Source organism: Stegostoma tigrinum, chromosome 2, assembly GCF_030684315.1.
Source record: "Stegostoma tigrinum isolate sSteTig4 chromosome 2, sSteTig4.hap1, whole genome shotgun sequence".
NCBI lineage: Eukaryota > Metazoa > Chordata > Chondrichthyes > Orectolobiformes > Stegostomatidae > Stegostoma > Stegostoma tigrinum.
The window spans coordinates 136,636,170-136,655,233 of record NC_081355.1 but is presented as its reverse complement, the minus strand read 5'-3'; the positions used below and the strand labels follow the sequence as shown (position 1 = coordinate 136,655,233).

Sequence of the window (19,064 nt, the reverse complement as noted above, 5' to 3'; positions counted from 1 at the left end):
GTGGGGAGGGCGTGTGAGGGATGAGTTGCGGGCATTCTTGACCACTGATTCGGGGGATGTTGCGGTCCTTGAAAAACGAGGATGATATCTGAGATGTATTTGAGTGGAATGCCTCATCCTGGAAGCAGATGCAGTGGAGGTGAAGGAATTGGGAACAGGGGATGGTATTTTTGCAGGAGGGTGGGTGGGAGGAAGTATATTCTAGGTAGCTGTGGGAGTCAGTGGGCTTGAAATGGATGTCTCTGGCAACTACCCCACCCATTTCCGGCCCACTGACTCCCACAGCTACCTAGAATACACCACCTCCCAACCACCCTCCTGTAAAAATGCCATCCCCATTCCCAATTCCTTCACCTCCACCGCATCTGCTCCCTGGATGAGGCATTCCACTCCCGTATATCTCAGATGTCCTTGTTTTTCAAGGACTGTAACAACCCCCCTCCGTGGTCGAGAGCACCCTCGACCGTGTCTCCCGCATTCCCCGCAACTCATTCCTCACACCCACTCCCTGCAACAACCAAAACAGAATCCCACCTTGTCCTCACGTACCACTCCTCCGACTCTTCTGCCATCTGCAATCCAACCCCACCACCAAAGACATTTTTCTTTCCCCACCCTTATCTGCTTTCCGGAGAGACCACTCTCTCTGTGACTCCCTTGTCTGCCCCACACTCCCCTGCAGCCCCACCACACCCGGCACTTTTCGCTGCAACCACAGAAGTGCTACATCCGCCCCTACACCTCCCCCCTCATCCCCATCCCAGGCACCAAGAAGACTTTCCACATCAAGCAGAGATTCACTTGCACTTCTGCTAATGTGGAATACTGCATCCACTGTTCCTGTTGTGGCCTCCTCTACATTGGGGAAACCAAGTGGAGGCTTGTGGACTGATTTGCAGAACACCTACGCTCAGTTCGCACTAAACAACTGCAACTCCCAGTCGCGAACCATTTCAACTTGCCCTCCCATTTCTTAGACATGTCCATCCTGGTCCTCCTGCAGTGCCACAACGATGCCACCTGAAGGTTGCAGGACCAGCAACTCATTTGCCACATGGGAACCCTGTAGCCCAATGGTATCAATGTGGTCTTCACAAGCTTCAAAATCTCCTGTCCACCTACCGCTTCCCAACACCAGCCCAGCTTGTCCTTGCCTCCCTAACCTGTCCTTCCTCCCACCTATCTACTCCTCCCACTTCAAGCCCCATCCCCAACTCCAACCGACTAACCTCATCCTGCCCCCTTGACCTGTCCGTCTTCCTTGGATTGACCTATCTCCTCCCTAACTCCCCACTTACACTCACCTTGAATGGCTCCATCACCGCTTCTTTGACCTGTCTGTCTCCTCTCCACCTATCGTCTCCTTTGTCTATCTTCAATCCGCCTCCCCCTCTCTCCCTATTTATTTCAGAACCTCCTTCCCTTCCATTTCTGATGAAGGGTCTAGGCCCGAAACATCAGACTTCCTGCACTTCTGATGCTGCTTGACCTGCTGTGTTCATCCAGCTCTACACCTCGTTATGGTCTTGTTTCTCCATTGCTTTTGTACATGCTTGAATTGGAGTAGATGTTGACCAGCAACACTTACGTTTTTAAAATACTTAGAATTTGTTTTCAGATTCTTCCATGGCCTAACCCCTTCCTATATTTGTAATATTCACTATACCCCAGCCCTCCAAGCAATCTATGATCATCCAATGCTGGTGTCTCGAGCAGAACTGATTATAATTACTCCACTGTTAGTAGTCATGCCTTTAGTTGCCTTGCCCCTAAGCTCTGGAATTCCTTCTCTAAATATCTTTGACTTCTTTAACTAAGCTTTTGGTCATCACCTTTAATCTCTTAATAAATCTAGGAATTTTTTTTAGCCTTAATATTCTTGTGAAATACCATAGGATGTTTTGTATTTAATATGCTGTATAAATATAAATTGTTAACACAATGTCATCCTTGTCTCTGCATTTTTTTCTACTTTAATTATTTTTGTTCTGCTTAGATGTTGAAGAAGGTTAAAAAGATGATGAAGAACTCCCAACTGGACATGAATCGCATGGGAAAGAAAGGAGAGGCTGACCGACACGTATTTGATCTTAAACCAAAGCATCTGTTAGCTGGCAAGCGAAAAATGGGTAGAACAGACCGTCGATGAACTAAAAGGAGGATGCCCGCTCTAAATTGCAGGACTGTGTTCAATTTGCAACCCGTCAGAAAAGAAGCTACAAAGCATCTTGATTTACACATGATAGAAGAACCGAGTGAGAGAAGATTTTGAACATAGGAAATATCTTGTCAAAAATATAATTGTACTTTTGAAAAGAATGAATCTGAATGTTAAATTTGAGCTTTGTTGCTCATTCAAGGATATGGTTTCTGAACTCAAGCAATAATGTATAAGAAACATTTTTCGAAACTGAATTAGTATGCTCTTGGAAGGTCTGACAAAATCCTACTTTGAAAAGTTGCTGAATGCTGCCAAATATCTGCAGGTGTCGTCAGTTTGATTATCTGAATCCAGTTTTAGCAATGTGCATTGTAAATGGAATTATCAGTTCTTGCATTAGTAAACAAGATGTAATTTGTGTTCATTAAATGGATTTGAGTTTAAAAGTGGGCTTAATGTTTGGTTCATAATTGCACATATCGTAATCCAGACTGCCTCTCCCTCTGGTCTAGAGTCCAGAAATGCCAGGTATTTTCCATTTAAAATTTCTTAACATTGCTGTCCTGTTTGTTACCTAAGGAGAGTTTTTGTATTGTTTGAGAATTTTTGATATCTTGTCTTCCACTGGTTTTAGAACTGCACAGTACATTATTTTGTGTTGTTTAAGTTGTGAGCAGATCTAGCCTTAACCACCTTCAAGGTGGGCATGCCTGGAAGAGAGTTAAATACTAAGCCTTATACTCTGCGGAGGGTTTTTTTTCCTATATTTTAGGAAAATTATATGCTTTGACTTAACTTATTTCATTTTGTTTTCTCAAATATTTTGCCTCTTGTGATCTCTGCAACATGAAATGAGATAGCACCAAAATGCTAAAGCCCTTTTCTTTTAAAATTAAGATAAATTGTTTGATTTTTTTAGTGCATTTCCAAAAATCTAAGTCATAAATTTATTTTAAAAAAGTATGTGTAATACATTTTAAAACATATAATTCTTAAAATAATGCACGTTTTTCCAGAACAAATACTGGATAAATTCTGTAGATAATCATGAATAGTATTGGTGTTGGTCATTAAGCTTACGTGTGTTTTATTCGTAGTGTTAAAAGAAATATTATCCTTTGACTCAAGTAATGATACTGAAAATGTGCAGTCATGCCCTTTTTCCAAACAGAAGAAAGTTTGTTTGGATATTGTGTAACCAGTAGATTTTTCTCTTCCCACTCTATTTTTCAGTCTTAGCCCATGTGCGCGCTCGTGCACCATTCTGTCCCTCAAATAAAGATGTCACTCAAATTTCAAGTTTCCCTTCTTTATTGACTTTTTCCTCGTGTTTAAGTTACCCAAGATATCTCTGGTTTCTGCTAGGAGACTTCATCTTTTTGGGAAAGCTGGTACTGTTCAAGTGATGAATGGAAGTTAAAAGAGAGGTCTGGAAAGCTAATGGAATGGAGTATAAGGATGCAGCGGTTATGCTGCTGTTATGCAAAACCCCATTTGGAGTACCATGTGCAGTTCACACACCTTAGGAAGCATATATTGGCTTTGGTGGGAATACAACACAAGTTTGCAACAATGATACCTGGACTTCACGGGTTCTGTGGAGAGATTACACAAATTAGGCCTGCTTTTATAAGGTTAAGGGGTGATCCAATCAAAGTTTTCAAGATATTAACAAGAGATAGTATTATCTACCCTGTTTGCACTGATTAGGAATTTTAGAATTGGACACATAGTCTGTGAATTAGTGCCAGACCGTTCGGGAGAGATGTTACAAAGCACTTCTATACACGGTGGTAGGGAGAAGTTTCGAACACTCCCACAAACAAGTGAATGCAATCAGTTGTTTTAAATATAATATTTGTTTTGTTAAGCAATGGTATTCAGGTTTATGGGCCAAAACAAGGTATGTCGAGTTTGGCCACAGATCACTGATCTCATTGACTGACGGAACAGGCTTGCAGGGCTGACACTCCGCTTTCTATGTGTTAACAATGCATGGAATTATTTGAGTTTTTTTTAAAATTCATTCACAGGATGAGGGCATCACTGGCTTGGCAGCATTTATTACCCATCAGGCAGTTATGAGTCAACCACAGTGCCATAGGTCTGGTGTCAAATGTAGGCCAGACCAGGTAAGGATGGCAGTTTCCTTCCCTAAAGGACATTAGGGAACCAGAATGGGTTTCTCTGACAATCAACAATGGATTCATGGTCATCTTTAGATTTGTTACCATCTAGATTTTTCGTGGAATCAAATTACACCATCTGCCCTGGCAGTGTTTGAACATTTATCTCCAGAACATTAGACTCTTAATTCCAGACATTTATTCAATTCAAATTCCAATACTTGCCATGGTGGGATACAAACCCAGGTCCCCAAAAATGTTATCTGGCTTTCTGAATTGGCAGTACAGCAGTAATACCATTCGGCCACTGCCTCCCCTAATAGTCAATTTCAGTGTCAGCTTGTTTCAGATGTTGGTGCATTCATGTTCTGTTCCAGCATCTCAATTTATGTTGGTACTTCAGTTTTGAGAGAGTGTTGCACAATTACAGGGATATTTTCTCAGATCTCCTGTAACTGTTTGAAGAATATTTAAGTTCTTTCAAGGTTGACCCATGTAATTGAAACAAATAATCATAGAATACCTAGTGGAGAGAGAGACAATTTGGTCCACCGAGTCTGCACCAATCCACTGAAGACAATTCCAACGAGACCGAGGTTCCCCAGTTCCCCTTCACACATTCCCACCTTTTCCATCGCTACCATGTAGCCCAGACACTACGGAACAATTCAGCACAGCAATCCACATAACCCATACCTTTTTGGACTGGGGAGAAAACTGGAGCACCTGGCAGAAACCCTCACAGTCGTCCGTTGGTAGAATTGAACCTGGCAGTGTCCCTGGTGCTGTGATACTAACCCTTGTACCACCTGGGAGCTATCAGGTAATAGATTTTGGTGCTAGAGTTCTACAAGATTGACTGCTTTTGAGTACTTCACTCACTCCACAACACCTCGGAACAGCTTAAAAGTGAAAAGTAAGCGTTCACTGGAGAAAAATCAATTATTCGTTAACTGATAATACACTAATTTCTCAGTGTTTTCACTCATTGTTTTATCTAAATTCTGCATATTTTCCAACATTATGTTTTTAAAAGTGTAAAGAGAAGACCAGCTTTCAAATTCTGAAAGATGTAAACATTCCATCTGAAATAAGAAGTTGGGCTACAAGTCATCTTGTAGTACCAGTTTTTGTTTTGGCATTTCTTTGCCCTCCAACATATTCATCCAGCCAAAAGGAATACTGATAAGCAATATGTTAATCTCATGGCTGATATCAAACTATTTAAATGGAAAATTACTGAGGCAACAACACTTCTGCAGGTCATGCAAAACACAGTATTGCAGTTACGGCTTCATAACCTTTACTACATTCTCGAGTCCCTGCCTAAGGATCCTGGCAGAAACACTGAATTTGCTCAACTGGGGACTGAAATGTAGATCTAGCAAAATCTCCCTTTAATTTTATATCCTCAAAGATTCCAATAATATTCTGGTAAAGGGTTCCATTGATGTTCTGAACTTTATACTTTGCTGTACAATGGCACTGTTTATGTAGTTGAATTATCCAATCATTTCCCCTGATTGTCTTCAAATACACAAAAATGTGATTTGTTCGTATGTGGACTTGATACTACTGAAAGACTGAACTATGAAAAAGTTCTCATAATTAAAGATAAGGATTCAGATTCGGATAGCTACTCAGTGATGGAGGTGAACTTGATTTACTCCATCTAAAGTTAAAGGAACTGCAACAACATTAAACATTTGTGGAAAGAAACACGCACTCGGAGCCAATTAGAATTAACTTTAAATTGACTGCACACCATGATCTCTACTTCTACTCTCCAACCTCCGCCATTTGAATCCTCTAAAAATAGTGGTGATATGGAGACAGCGAAGCTAGTAAACTTTGAAACAATACCTGCCAGAATTACAATATATACATGATTTGCTTTTTTAAAAAAAACTGGTTTAACAGTTAACATTAGACAGTGATTCTAATTCCCAAGTGATAAATATAATATGTGCTGGCTGAAGTTATGGTGCTCACTTAAATGAGCTCAAACTTCATTTTATTAAACTGGAAACAGAGTGCAAAATGTTACGTGCCTAATTTGTGTTTATAACATGCAGAAAATTAGTTCTTTAACACAGCTGCACATGCAGAAAGTCCAAAGCCACCTACATCCGATGAATTTTCTCATGATTTATGAACTGCTTCAGATTATGTAGATTATCCCACCATGTAAAAAGAAACTTTTCAGCAATAAGTTTAAACCAAGGTGTGATTTTCACTTCATTGCTTTCTGCCTTTTCCAAAAGGTTCTGGAGTTCATCTTTAGACACATAGCAGTAACTCTGTATCTCATTGGGGTCAGGTTGTAAAGTTACATTCTTCTGGATGAAGATTATATAATCAATTTCATGTTCTCCCCAGATTCCATCAGACTGAGCCTTGTAGTGAATACGTGTAAGATAGTTCATCTCTTCCAGAGGAACCTAATGTCAAAATATTTCAACAGTTAGGAGAGAAAAGGAGATCAAATATGTTAAATTGTTTGACATCCTAAACCATGTTAAACAAAAGGGTGAATCTGGACTTAGTCTACAAACTCATTAATCTGTGTTGGCAGGCATTTTGCTTTTAAAGTTAGTTCAGAGCTAGGGGCGTATATTTTACATTAGTATGAATATTGCACAATGAGAAGTTAAATTGTATGAACTGATGTGGCACACCAGCTGTTCATTAAAAATGCAGCAAAGCTTGACAAACTCACATCCCTACCACTGGACCACAAGGCCCAGAAAAAAGTCCCACCTGTTCCAGGGGTGTCTAATAACATTTTGTTGAAATATTCACAATTTATTCCTAACCTTACACAATACAAAAATACTCCATTACAAAAGATGGAAAGAAAGTGTGTATATTCTATCTCTGCAAGAATCTTAAAAAGGGCAAAACAATTTAGATTTCCTTGGAGTAAACCATGAGCACAAGGATGAAAAAAAACCTACTATATCAAAAAGGACCATACAGAGAACTTTGAATGAAATCCTCATGACTATTTGAAAACAATGTTATTTCTATCCTCATTTGATTTATGCATCACAGGCTCTTAGGCTAGAGTCAAAACCAATCTGACATTTATATTTAGCATAAGTTTGTCCCTCACACTTAGAATTCTCATTCGAGACCCAAATTCAGTGTTATAAAAATTAAGTCTTTTATTGTATAAAATTAGTCCATTCAACATTTTACTTAGAGATGAAACTTGTCACCTGAGTGGTTACTATCATGTAAGGAATCAGCCAATTCCCACATTAGAAAATTAGACAGCTCACCATTAATGATCCACAAGTCCTAGCCTCACTTCTTATCAATACATACTTGAAGGCTTTTTTTAATGCCAATCCACATGTCAACTTAAAGCAGCAAAAAGGTAGTTTTGAGCAGCTGCTGCTTAAATCTCTTACAATTTAAGAAGTTGTATGCCTGAAATTTAAATTTTCATTCCTCGAATGAAAAAGTCCATTTAAAACTCCTTAAAGATTTGCAAGCATTTTAGAGGGCCACAGTCCATTAACTTAAGTATTCTTCATATATTTAGAGTCACCATGTCTACTGACTCCCTCTATGTACTTGCCTTTTTAAAAAAAACCCAAACTGCTTGGTTAAACCAGTTGTGGTAGTGATATTAAATTCCAACTTACAAGTCAGGACGTTTCTGTTTCTTATTCAACTTGCAAAAATAAAGTTCTTTGGCCTACTCCCTTCAAGCCTGCTCAGCCAATTGATAAGATCATCGTTTTTGTCTTCAGTCCCCTTCCCAGTCTAACCAGCCCATGTACCTTGACTATCAAAAATCTGACCCTGCCTTGAATTAATTCAAATGATTTAAATCTTACTGATTTCTGGAGAAGAGAATTTTCCAGATTAAGCAACCTCCAAAAATATTTGTCCTCATCTGTTGCAGAAATGTGGTTTCTCACTCTTAAACTGTGTCTCCAAGTTCTGGTCACTCCTACAAGGGAGGGATTTCTGATTACCACCCTGTCAAGTACCTTCAGGATCTTGTATTTCAAATCAGATCACTTCTTATTTCTTAACTCCCACAGGCACTGGCCCAACTGTTCTTTCTACTTTTGGTTTGTCCAATGTCAAATAATTCTTTAGCCTATTGTAAATTGAAAAGGTCTAAGGTGACATGAAAGTCCGACACAGATGCCTCAACAGGAATTATTCTGGTGTTGACTTGGTCACCATCACAGTATGACTGGTGAACATATCCGCACAACGCATCTTTTACTCATTGTTATCATGGCACAAGAATATAATACCAACTTGTAAAGTACTTTCCAACATTTAAATAAAAAATCTAGGATGCTTCAAAAGACAGAGGTAATTACAGTGTTGGCCACCAATTTCAAAGAATAAGGGGACAGGAGTTGGCAGGAGTCTATTCTGTTTAATTTCTCAGGCATGCAGTTCACAGACAACTGTTACATACTTCAGCTACTCACGCTTCAGTCCATTTACAACAAAACAGAAATTTGTTTTGGAGATGGAAGTCTGGCCGTAATAGATGTGCAGTATATTTTAAGATTACTGGGTCTGAAGTATGGCTCATTTGAGAAGTCTCGTGCATGAAACTTGACTGAATTAGTTTTGCTATTTAATTAAGGCTCCTCACCTGCTGTGGAGGTATTCCAAACTCTTCCTTTAACCTGCGCTGGGCTGCTTGTCTTACACCAATAGCATCTTTCTCCTCAATTTCTGTTGTGGTGTTCAGAGGGTGACTGCAGCAAGTGTTTGTAAAACAGCCTAAAATTTTTAAAAAACACATCCTTTTAAATGATAAATTTGAATGCACTGTTAACACAATGCTACATAAACATAAGTAGCCACTTCCATAATGGCTGGCTAGCAGTCAGCCACATCCACAAACTCCAATTACACCAAATTTAGCACAGATCACCCCCAACTGCTTAACATTCTGCATCTGTCTGTCAACTAGACTAGGAGACAGGCTTTGCAGCTTGCATCCAGTGAGATTCAGTAAGGGCAGGAGATATGCTTTCAGGTCAGCATGATGAACAAGAGTGACCTCCAAAGAGGTTTACTGGAAAAAGAGACAGTTACACAATTCAATAAATGTTATTTACAAATTACAATCATGTTTAGTGTATGCAAATATCTTTATGCCTAGAAAAAACAATTTGGCCTTACAAAACCAAAATGTCATAATTCAACCCATACTTTGTCTGTGGCAGCATTCTCCCCTTAAAAAAAAATGCAGCACCTTTCTGCTCTGGCCTACGCATTGTTCCACACCAATATAGTTTTGTTTTTAAAAATGCCTCTGAATTGGACAGCAAGGCACTTCGTTCAAATGGAAAACATGCTGGTGAGCCCTACATTCCATTAAAGTAGTATACTTTAAAAAATCTCATCCGTGATTTACTTCCAAGCCAAGCCAAGGTCTGGAGCATCTCCAGCCATGTGAAAACACAAAAGCTGGAGGAGAAGGGACACTTCCTGACTAAATAAGTTCAAGCTAAAATATTAAAATTACAAATTCACTACATATTAAAATGGTGAAGATCAATGTAATTGTTTTAGATCACATTCTGAACAGAAAAAAATTGGGAAATCATCTAATTAATTACCAGCTTTACTCAGACAAATATTTTCTGTATGTAACATATTAAATATACAAAAAGATTTTAGGTATTACCCTTGTAGCTAAAACCCTCAGTGTTATAGCACAGCAAGATGGCATCTCTGACAGTACTGCTGCACTCATTCAGGACTACCATGAAGTGTCAACTTTAATTTTGTTCTTCAGGTCCTGCATTGGGACTTGACGCCAGAACCTTCCAACTTACAAACGACTGAGAATGGTATCAACTGTGAAGCCCTAGGAACCCTGATAACTGAAGTAAAACAAACTAGGGTGAGAGATTTTCACTGCCAATACCCTAGGATCTTAAAGCCAAGAATATTCTGACTTGCAAAGCACAGCTAAATCAAATGCTTTTTTTTCACCTGGGAATGTGATCTTTGCATCAGATCTCTGTTGCAGCAAGAGTTTCCCCTCACTGTTGAAGATGAAGACACTGAACGCTCTGTGAAGTAATCCTGGCAAACAAGAAATTTGTTATTCACTTGCACGCAGTTATAGAGTCCGACGTACATCACAGAAACAAACCCTTCGGTCCAGCTCATCCAGGCCAGTCCCATATCCTAAATTAATCTAGTCCCATTTGCCAGCATTTGCCCCCCCCCCATATCCCTGTAAACCCTTCCTATATGTACCCATCCAATGCCTCAGGTCCCTTTCATATCTTTCCCCTCTCACTTTAAACGTATGCCCTCTAGTTTTGGACTCCCCTACCCTAGGAAAAAGACCTTAGCTATGCACCCTATTCATGCCCCCTCAAGTTTTTATAAACCTCTGAAAGGTCACCCCTCAACCTCCGATGTTCCAGGGAAAATAGCCTGGTCAGCCTCTCCCTACAGTTCAAACCCTCCAACCCTGGCAACATCCTTGTAAATCTTTTCTGCATGTTCAGCATCAACATACTCTGCGTGCTGACATTCTAGCAGCTGCAGTTACAATCCTATCTTCTGGGAAGCACAAGAAATCAGAAAGAGTAGGCCATTCAGGCCCTCAAGTCTGCTTCAGCATGTAACAGGATCATGCCTGATATGACACTCCTCACATCCACAAATAAATTTAAGAAAACCTTTCTATCCATAAATATTTTGAACAAATAAGTTTGTATTTTCCTTTCAAAGATTTAAAATTCATATTGCAGATTCTACTCTTATTTTCAGCAACCCTTCCCCAAAAACCTTCTTGCTTTTAAAGATGAAAAGTTAGAGATCTACGCAGCTGAGAATCTTCTTCTCTTGCTCCTCCCAAGTTTCAAAATTTAGACAGCCACACAGTTGAAATCATGATATAGAATAACATCCATCCACATTGAGACTGTCTGATTGGTAGCAACTTCATGAAATAAATTGCCTCTTCTTCATTTTCAAGAGTTAAATTACTTTGTAATGTTGCTTTTTGATAAGCCGTGATCTGACACCAAACATCATTATGAAACCCTCAATTTAATGGTAGCACATGCTACTGGAATGGGCAGGATATACTTTGATCATGGAGACCAGCAAGTCTGTATCAGTGTTTTCCTTCCAGAGAACTTGCATGTTCTCCAGAGAATAAGAGGCTTTGATACTTTGATGAATTTTTTGGTGAAAAAACAACATATAAGTCATAACTATTTACTCAATATTTTACTAAGAAGATACATAATAGAGTCTCCACGGTAGAGATGCTCTGGTTGGGCAGGAATTGCCTGATGACGTTTCCAAGCTATCACCCTTCTCACCTGGGCTGGAGTACAGAAAATGCCAAAAGGAAGAAGTTAACTAGTGTTTTGTAATCCTGATAACTTATGTCAACCTCAAGTGACACTCAAGATACAAAGTGAGCCTGAGAATACTTGATTCACCTCTATTTATGTTCTGGTTAAGATGGCAATTTTTCTTTGTGTCTGCTCCAATTCTTTTATCATTCTCATCAATCAGGATGCACATTTCAGCCAATAGCTGGACCTGCTTTTCATCCAGGTTGTCCATGTTTATTTCTGGCATTGTTTCTGTAATCCTTCGTCCAGTATATCTGATAACAAGGGATACAACAAAGCCATGAAATTACATTAGTCTAATGACCATTCCAACTTTTACTTGCAATTTGTGTATTAAACATATGTTACAAAAAGTTTCATTTTGTAAAAACAGACTGTCAGTTGAGTGGATGTTAGCATTAGAATTTAGAATTAAAATTATAAAACAAAAATTTGTTTAGTTTCTTCTGCAGCAAGGTGGTATCCAGATATATATCACATCAACACGGATACTATACAAGACATTACTTTTTTCTTCACCTTTCCACCATAACATCTTAATTTCAGCCAGACCAAGTTACCAGCAGAAGAAAAAGAGTAAAATGACAAAGCAACAAGCATCTATGACTCTTGTGGCTACTTACAGGAAAATAAGTCACTTATCCTTCCACTAAGGGGACAACACCTACATCACTTAAAAGGAGCAGCATAATCTTTTGGGAACTGTAGTGCCATTTTACACTGGTACACATTTATATCTGGTTTCAAGGAATAACACTCATGAACTCATCGCTTGTTCTGGTAGTTTAGGCACAGATCCAGTTTTTAGAAATAAAGTTTTAAATGGATAGACAGTAGATACGGAAAGGTGGTTTCCCATGGTTAGAGTCTGGAGTATTCAGACATCAGGTCAGGGTGAGAGGTAAGTCACTTAAGATCGATCGGAGGAGGTACCTCTTCAGTCAAAAGACAGGGAATCGTCTGAATTCCCACAGTCCTCTGGGGTGAAGAATTCTATCATTAAGCAAACTCAGCAGAAATCAAGATTTCTAATCACAATCCCAATTTAACAACATCCTGAATTCCAAACATTCATCCTTATAAAAGTCATACCACGTAGAGTTGCATTAAATATTAAACTTTAAAGTTCTAGCATCTACTTCATATTTACCGATGGCTATTTTATATTGTCCTGTATTGTGTTCTGACTTGCATACAAATTGACCTGTGAACAGACCCTGTTTGCAACCCAGAGATTGCTTGTTCTCAAGGAATAGTGTAGCAATTAAGGGAGATGATCTAGAATTGTCTCCCAGGATTGAGGTACTGATCGGATTACTCCTATTCCTTAGGAAAAGGTTTCCAATCTAACTAGGCTACAGAGACTAACTGTATTATAGGTTCCTGAGACACAGAGCCTCGCTACATATAGGACAGCAAAATGAGGACAGGACAGCAAAATGAGGACGGAACAAAGGACCGAGATATGAGGAGGTTAGGGGGGAAAAACAGAAGAGGTGATACTCATCTGCAGCAGAAACGCTGGCAGTCTATTTGGGCAGAACAGCCTGATTTAAATTGCGGGATCTTTCCACAAAATACCTCATCCCACAGATTCAAATTACAGTAACAAAACAGGAGTTGCTGGAAAGGCTCAGCAGGTCTGACAGCATCTGTGAAGAAAAAAAGTTAACATTTCGGGTCCGGTGACTCTACCAGACCTGCTGAGCTTTTCAACAACTTCCGTTTTTGTTGGTGATTTACAGCATCCGCAGTTCTTTCGGTTTTTATCCAAACTATTTGCACTGTCCAGAATATGTAGTTGCCATTATCTCTGATACAGTTCCTGCAGTTTCGGTAACCCAAGGCCGTCGAGAAACTAATAAAGAAATTATTCCTTTCGTAACAAGGAGGTGAGGAAGAAATCACTGGGTTTACTTTCACTGACATGAAAGCCAACTTGATTCTGGTTACTAGAGGTTAGACTAACTACCACTTACCCAGAAAACCAGGGTACAGCTACAGAATGTTGGCGCTGAGCAGCTCGACGCAACAAGCTGCCGAGCTGCCACACATAAGCAACAAGAGCCATCCGCAGCATCAATCCGACTGAAACCCACCAATCCGCTGGCCGCCTTCCGCGATCTTCCGATGAGCAGGCCCAATCAGCGGGCGGTGGTTCGAGCGTGGCCCGGGAGGAAAGCGCATGCGCACTGAGATCGAATGTTGCCCGGTGATTGTCCGTGTTCCAATCGAACGTCAAGACAACGCTGTATCGAGTCAACAGCCGCCGCGTGCTGATCGTGTATCCAATCCCGCTGGTAGCCGTAAAGCAGCCCGCTCCGCCGATCCTTATTTTCAATTGCTCGGTTTCAGACGGATATCTGCCTCCTCCTACACCTTCCGCTACCCTTCGACGTTTTACTGAGTTCCGCCCACCAGAGTAACGTGCAAATGACGTTTTAACCTGCTTCCACCTGCTCTATTGGTTGTGGCCCTTAAAAGTTCTGAAGAAGTTATTATCGGACTCGAAACGCTAACTCTTGTTTTTCTCTAAAGAGAAAGACTACAAGATTGCTGTTTCCGCCAGAGGGGTCGGGGGGAGAGAGAGAGAAAAATATGTCTGGAGAGGGTTTTAACTTTAGTGAGTGAATATCTTATGGTAACTTCGGCTGGAGCGGAATTGAACTCAGTGGCAATAACAGTCCAGCAAATTGAGCTAACCAGTATAACAACTCCGGTGCTGAGGAAAGGTCACCGAACCAGAAATGTTAAGAAGGGTCCGGGCCTGAAACGTCAGCCTTCTGCTCCTCTGATGCTACTTGGCCTGCTGGGTTCATCCAGCTCTACACCTTATTGTCTCAGATTTTCCAGCATCTACAGTTCCTACTATCTCAGAAATGTTAGCGCTGCTTTTTCCCTCACAGATTCTGCAAGACCTGCTGAGCTTTTCCAGAAACTTATGCTGTTGTTGTGAGCTAGCCAACCCCTGTTTCTTTTTGCTAGACCTCCTGAATTTCTTCAGTCTTCTTTGTTTTTAAGTCAGGTTCCCAGCATCCACTACTAGTATTTCATTTTTATTGACTGGTTACAATCTCTTAGATCAGTCCAAAAGTGTGGATATTCAGCAATTTGCACAATATGTTCTTCCATCTTAAAAATTCTTTACATTGAGTCGAATGATAATGCAATTATTTTTCAAACAGTTATTGGGAAGTGAAACAAAAACTTAAAACAGGAGTTACTGATGATGGACAAGAAATTGATATTTGGGAATCAAAAAGACAGATTTCAGAGTATGGTCCCCTCAAATTCTGCCCTTTCATCTATTAAGATCATGGCTGATAATGATCTTTTCCTTCAGCCCACTTAGTCTGTCCTCCACTAAAATTAAGGAATTGGTTGGTTTGAATGTATTCAGTGACTTAGTCTATACCACTGTCTGGAGTGGAGAACTCCCAACTAACTTCAAAATGCCAATAGCAAATTCTGAGATCCTCACAATAAATTCTGTGTCCTCAGAAGTATATGCTTCAATAAGATCACCTCCCACAATTGTAAACTTCACTGAGTGTAGGTCCCACCTGTTCAAGCATTTTTCAGAAGACAAACTTTTCAACCCAGGAATCAACCTGGTAAAATGAATGGTTTCCAATGCAATTCTATCCCAACGTGAACAATTAGACCAAAACTGTAGGCAAGACTCTAGTTGTGGTCTTATTAATGTTCTGAACATTTGTAGCAAGACGTTCCTTCATTTATACTCCATTCCACCTTGCAAGAAAGACCAATATTTGATTTGTCTTCCTGACTACTTCCTGATTCATGTACAAGACACACAAGTCCCTTTGTACCATGGCATTCTGTAGTCTGTTAAAACAACATCTTTATATAGAACATAGAACATAGAACAGTACAGCACAGAACAGGCCCTTCAGCCCACAATGTTGTGCCGACCATTGATCCTCATGGATGCACCCTCAAATTTCTGTGACCATATGCATGTCCAGCAGTCTCTTAAATGACCCCAATGACCTTGCTTCCACAACTGCTGCTGGCAACGCATTCCATGCTCTCACAACTCTCTGCGTAAAGAACCTGCCTCTGACATCCCCTCTATACTTTCCACCAACCAGCTTAAAACTATGACCCCTCGTGCTAGCCATTTCTGCCCTGGGAAATAGTCTCTGGCTATCGACTCTATCTATGCCTCTCATTATCTTGTATACCTCAATTAGGTCCCCTCTCCTCCTCCTTTTCTCCAATGAAAAGAGACCGAGCTCAGTCAACCTCTCTTCATAAGATAAGCCCTCCAGTCCAGGCAGCATCCTGGTAAACCTCTGAACCCTCTCCAAAGCATCCACATCTTTCCTATAATAGGGCGCCCAGAACTGGACGCAGTATTCCAAGTGCGGTCTAACCAAAGTTTTATAGAGCTGCAACAAGATCTCACGACTCTTAAACTCAATCCCCCTGTTAATGAAAGCCAAAACACCATATGCTTTCTTAACAACCCTGTCCATTTTAAGGGATCTATGTATCTGCACACCAAGATCCCTCTGTTCCTCCACGCTGCCAAGAATCCTATCCTTAATCCTGTACTCAGCTTTCAAATTCGACCTTCCAAAATGCATCACCTCGCATTTATCCAGGTTGAACTCCATCTGCCACCTCTCAGCCCATCTCTGCATCCTGTCAATGTCCCGCTGCAGCCTACAACAGCCCTCTACACTGTCAACGACACCTCCGACCTTTGTGTCGTCTGCAAACTTGCTGACCCATCCTTCAATTCCCTCGTCCAAGTCATTAATAAAAATTACAAACAGTAGAGGCCCAAGGACAGAGCCCTGTGGAACCCCACTCACCACTGACTTCCAGGCAGAATATTTTCCTTCTACTACCACACGCTGTCTTCTGTTGGCCAGCCAATTCTGTATCCAAGCAGCTAAGTTCCCCTGTATCCCATTCCTCCTGACCTTCTGAATATATCAAAGAAATTCACAGCATGAAAGAAGGTCCTTTGACGTGTCATAGATAATGGGAACTGCAGATGCTGGAGATTCCAAGATAATAAAATGTGAGGCTGGATGAACACAGCAGGCCAAGCAGCATCTCAGGAGCACAAAAGCTGACGTTTCGGGCCTAGACCCTTCATCAGAGAGGGGGATGGGGGGAGGGAACTGGAATAAATAGGGAGAGAGGGGGAGGCGGACCGAAGATGGAGAGTAAAGAAGATAGGTGGAGAAGGTGTGGGTGGGGAGGTAGGGAGGGGATAGGTCAGTCCAGGGAAGACGGACAGGTCAAGGAGGTGGGATGAGGTTAGTAGGTAGCTGGGGGTGCGGCTTGGGGTGGGAGGAAGGGATGGGTGAGAGGAAGAACCGGTTAGGGAGGCAGAGACAGGTTGGACTGGTTTTGGGATGCAGTGGGTGGGGGGGAAGAGCTGGGCTGGTTGTGTGGTGCAGTGGGGGGAGGGGATGAACTGGGCTGGTTTAGGGATGCAGTGGGGGAAGGGGAGATTTTGAAACTGGTGAAGTCCACATTGATACCATATGGCTGCAGGGTTCCCAGGTGGAATATGAGTTGCTGTTCCTGCAACCTTCGGGTGGCATCATTGTGGCAGTGCAGGAGGCCCATGATGGACATGTCATCAAGAGAATGGGAGGGGGAGTGGAAATGGTTTGCGACTGGGAGGTGCAGTTGTTTGTTGCGAACTGAGCGGAGGTGTTCTGCAAAGCGGTCCCCAAGCCTCCGCTTGGTTTCCCCAATGTAGACCAAGCGGAGGCTTGGGGACCGCTTTGCAGAACACCTCCGCTCAGTTCGCAACAAACAACTGCACCTCCCAGTCGCAAACCATTTCCACTCCCCCTCCCATTCTCTTGATGACATGTCCATCATGGGCCTCCTGCACTGCCACAATGATGCCACCCGAAGGTTGCAGGAACAGCAACTCATATTCCGCCTGGGAACCCTGCAGCCATATGGTATCAATGTGGACTTCACCAGTTTCAAAATCTCCCCTTCCCCCACTGCATCCCTAAACCAGCCCAGTTCATCCCCTCCCCCCACTGCACCACACAACCAGCCCAGCTCTTCCCCCCCCACCCACTGCATCCCAAAACCAGTCCAACCTGTCTCTGCCTCCCTAACCGGTTCTTCCTCTCACCCATCCCTTCCTCCCACCCCAAGCCGCACCCCCAGCTACCTACTAACCTCATCCCACCTCCTTGACCTGTCCGTCTTCCCTGGACTGACCTATCCCCTCCCTACCTCCCCACCTATACCCTCTCCACCTATCTTCTTTACTCTCCATCTTCGGTCCGCCTCCCCCTCTCTCCCTATTTATTCCAGTTCCCTCCCCCCATCCCCCTCTCTGATGAAGGGTCTAGGCCCGAAACGTCAGCTTTTGTGCTCCTGAGATGCTGCTTGGCCTGCTGTGTTCATCCAGCCTCACATTTTATTATCTTGGAATCTCCAGCATCTGCAGTTCCCATTATCACTGTTAAAATTTTACTTGATGGTTTGATCATCTGACATTATTCTTATTAAATTCTGTAAATTGTGCCCTCTTCCAAAGTGATCCCTGCTAGATAAATCATTAGTTAGACCGGCAGACATAAAGTTTTAATTAGGAGCAGATGTAAAAGATAATTTTCAATGTTGAGCCCAGCAAGATTAGAGAATTTGTAAACAAGGGGAGTCAGGAAGAAGAACAGATTATCAAGAAAGATAACTTCCATCCCCTGTTCAATGTAGACCTGTAATAACTAATTTATGACATTGTAATTACAACACCACTAACACCTTGTTTCAGAGATAGTAGGAACTACAGATGTTGGAGAATCTGAGATAACACTGTGTAAAACTTGATGAACAGCAGCATCAGAGGAGCAGGAAGGCTGATGTTTCGGGCCTAAATCCTTCATCAGAAATGGGGGAGGGGAAGGGGGTTCTAAAATAAATAGGGAGAGAGGGGGGAGGTGGATAGAAGATGGATAAAGGAGAAGATAGGTGGAGAGGAGACAGACAGGTCAAAGAGGCGGGGATGGACCCAGTAAAGGTGAGTGTAGGTGGGGAGTTAAGGAGGAGATAGGTCAGTCCAGGGAGGACACAGGTCAAGGGGCGGGATGAGGTCAGTAGGTAGGAGATGGGGTGGGAGGGGAGGGGATACGTGGGAGAAAGGACAGTTTAGGGAGGCGGGGATGAACTGTGCTGGTTTTGGGATGCAGTAGGAGGTGGGGAGATTTTGAAACTTGTCAAGTCCACATTGATACCATTGGGCTGCAGGGTTCCCAAGGGGATTATGAGTTACTGTTCCTGCAACCTTCAGGTGGCATCGTTGTGGTACTCTAGGAGGCCCAGGATGGACATGTTTTCTAAGGAAGGGAGGGTGAGTTGAAGTGGTTCATGACTGGAAGGTGC

At 41.8% G+C, this 19,064-nt stretch overlaps 2 protein-coding genes across 2 annotated transcripts in view; one reads left to right on the top strand and one right to left on the bottom strand.

Moving 5' to 3' along the window:
* Positions 1 to 2,607, top strand: part of gtpbp4 (GTP binding protein 4) — a 37,274-nt gene extending 34,667 nt beyond the window's left edge. The window contains exon 17 of the mRNA XM_048560856.1: positions 1,997 to 2,607. Within this exon, the coding sequence (XP_048416813.1) occupies positions 1,997 to 2,149 (153 nt within the window). The 3' untranslated portion in view covers positions 2,150 to 2,607. The remainder of the gene's footprint in view (positions 1 to 1,996) is intronic.
* A 3,411-nt stretch (positions 2,608 to 6,018) lies between these two features.
* LOC125446796 (isopentenyl-diphosphate Delta-isomerase 1) lies at positions 6,019 to 14,068 on the bottom strand. Its single transcript, XM_048520625.2, has 5 exons — positions 13,646 to 14,068; positions 11,751 to 11,920; positions 10,276 to 10,368; positions 8,921 to 9,051; positions 6,019 to 6,728 (listed from the first exon to the last, which is right to left on the bottom strand). Exons 1-5 carry the CDS (start codon positions 13,744 to 13,746, stop codon positions 6,411 to 6,413), a joined length of 813 nt encoding a protein of 270 aa, XP_048376582.1. The 5' UTR covers positions 13,747 to 14,068; the 3' UTR covers positions 6,019 to 6,410.
* Positions 14,069 to 19,064: the final 4,996 nt, after the last annotated feature.

What these genes read in the sequence shown, in the direction of transcription:
- LOC125446796 (XM_048520625.2), bottom strand. Translation starts at nt 13,746, where the DNA reads ATGCTGCGGATGGCTCTTGTTGCTTATGTGTGGCAGCTCGGCAGCTTG. An exon ending in GCTGTACCCTGGTTTTCTGG is followed by an intron (nt 11,921 to 13,645) that starts GTAAGTGGTAGT and finishes CCTTGTTATCAG; the next exon opens with ATATACTGGACGAAGGATTA. An exon ending in TAACCAGAACATAAATAGAG is followed by an intron (nt 10,369 to 11,750) that starts GTGAATCAAGTA and finishes CTTGTTTGCCAG; the next exon opens with GATTACTTCACAGAGCGTTC.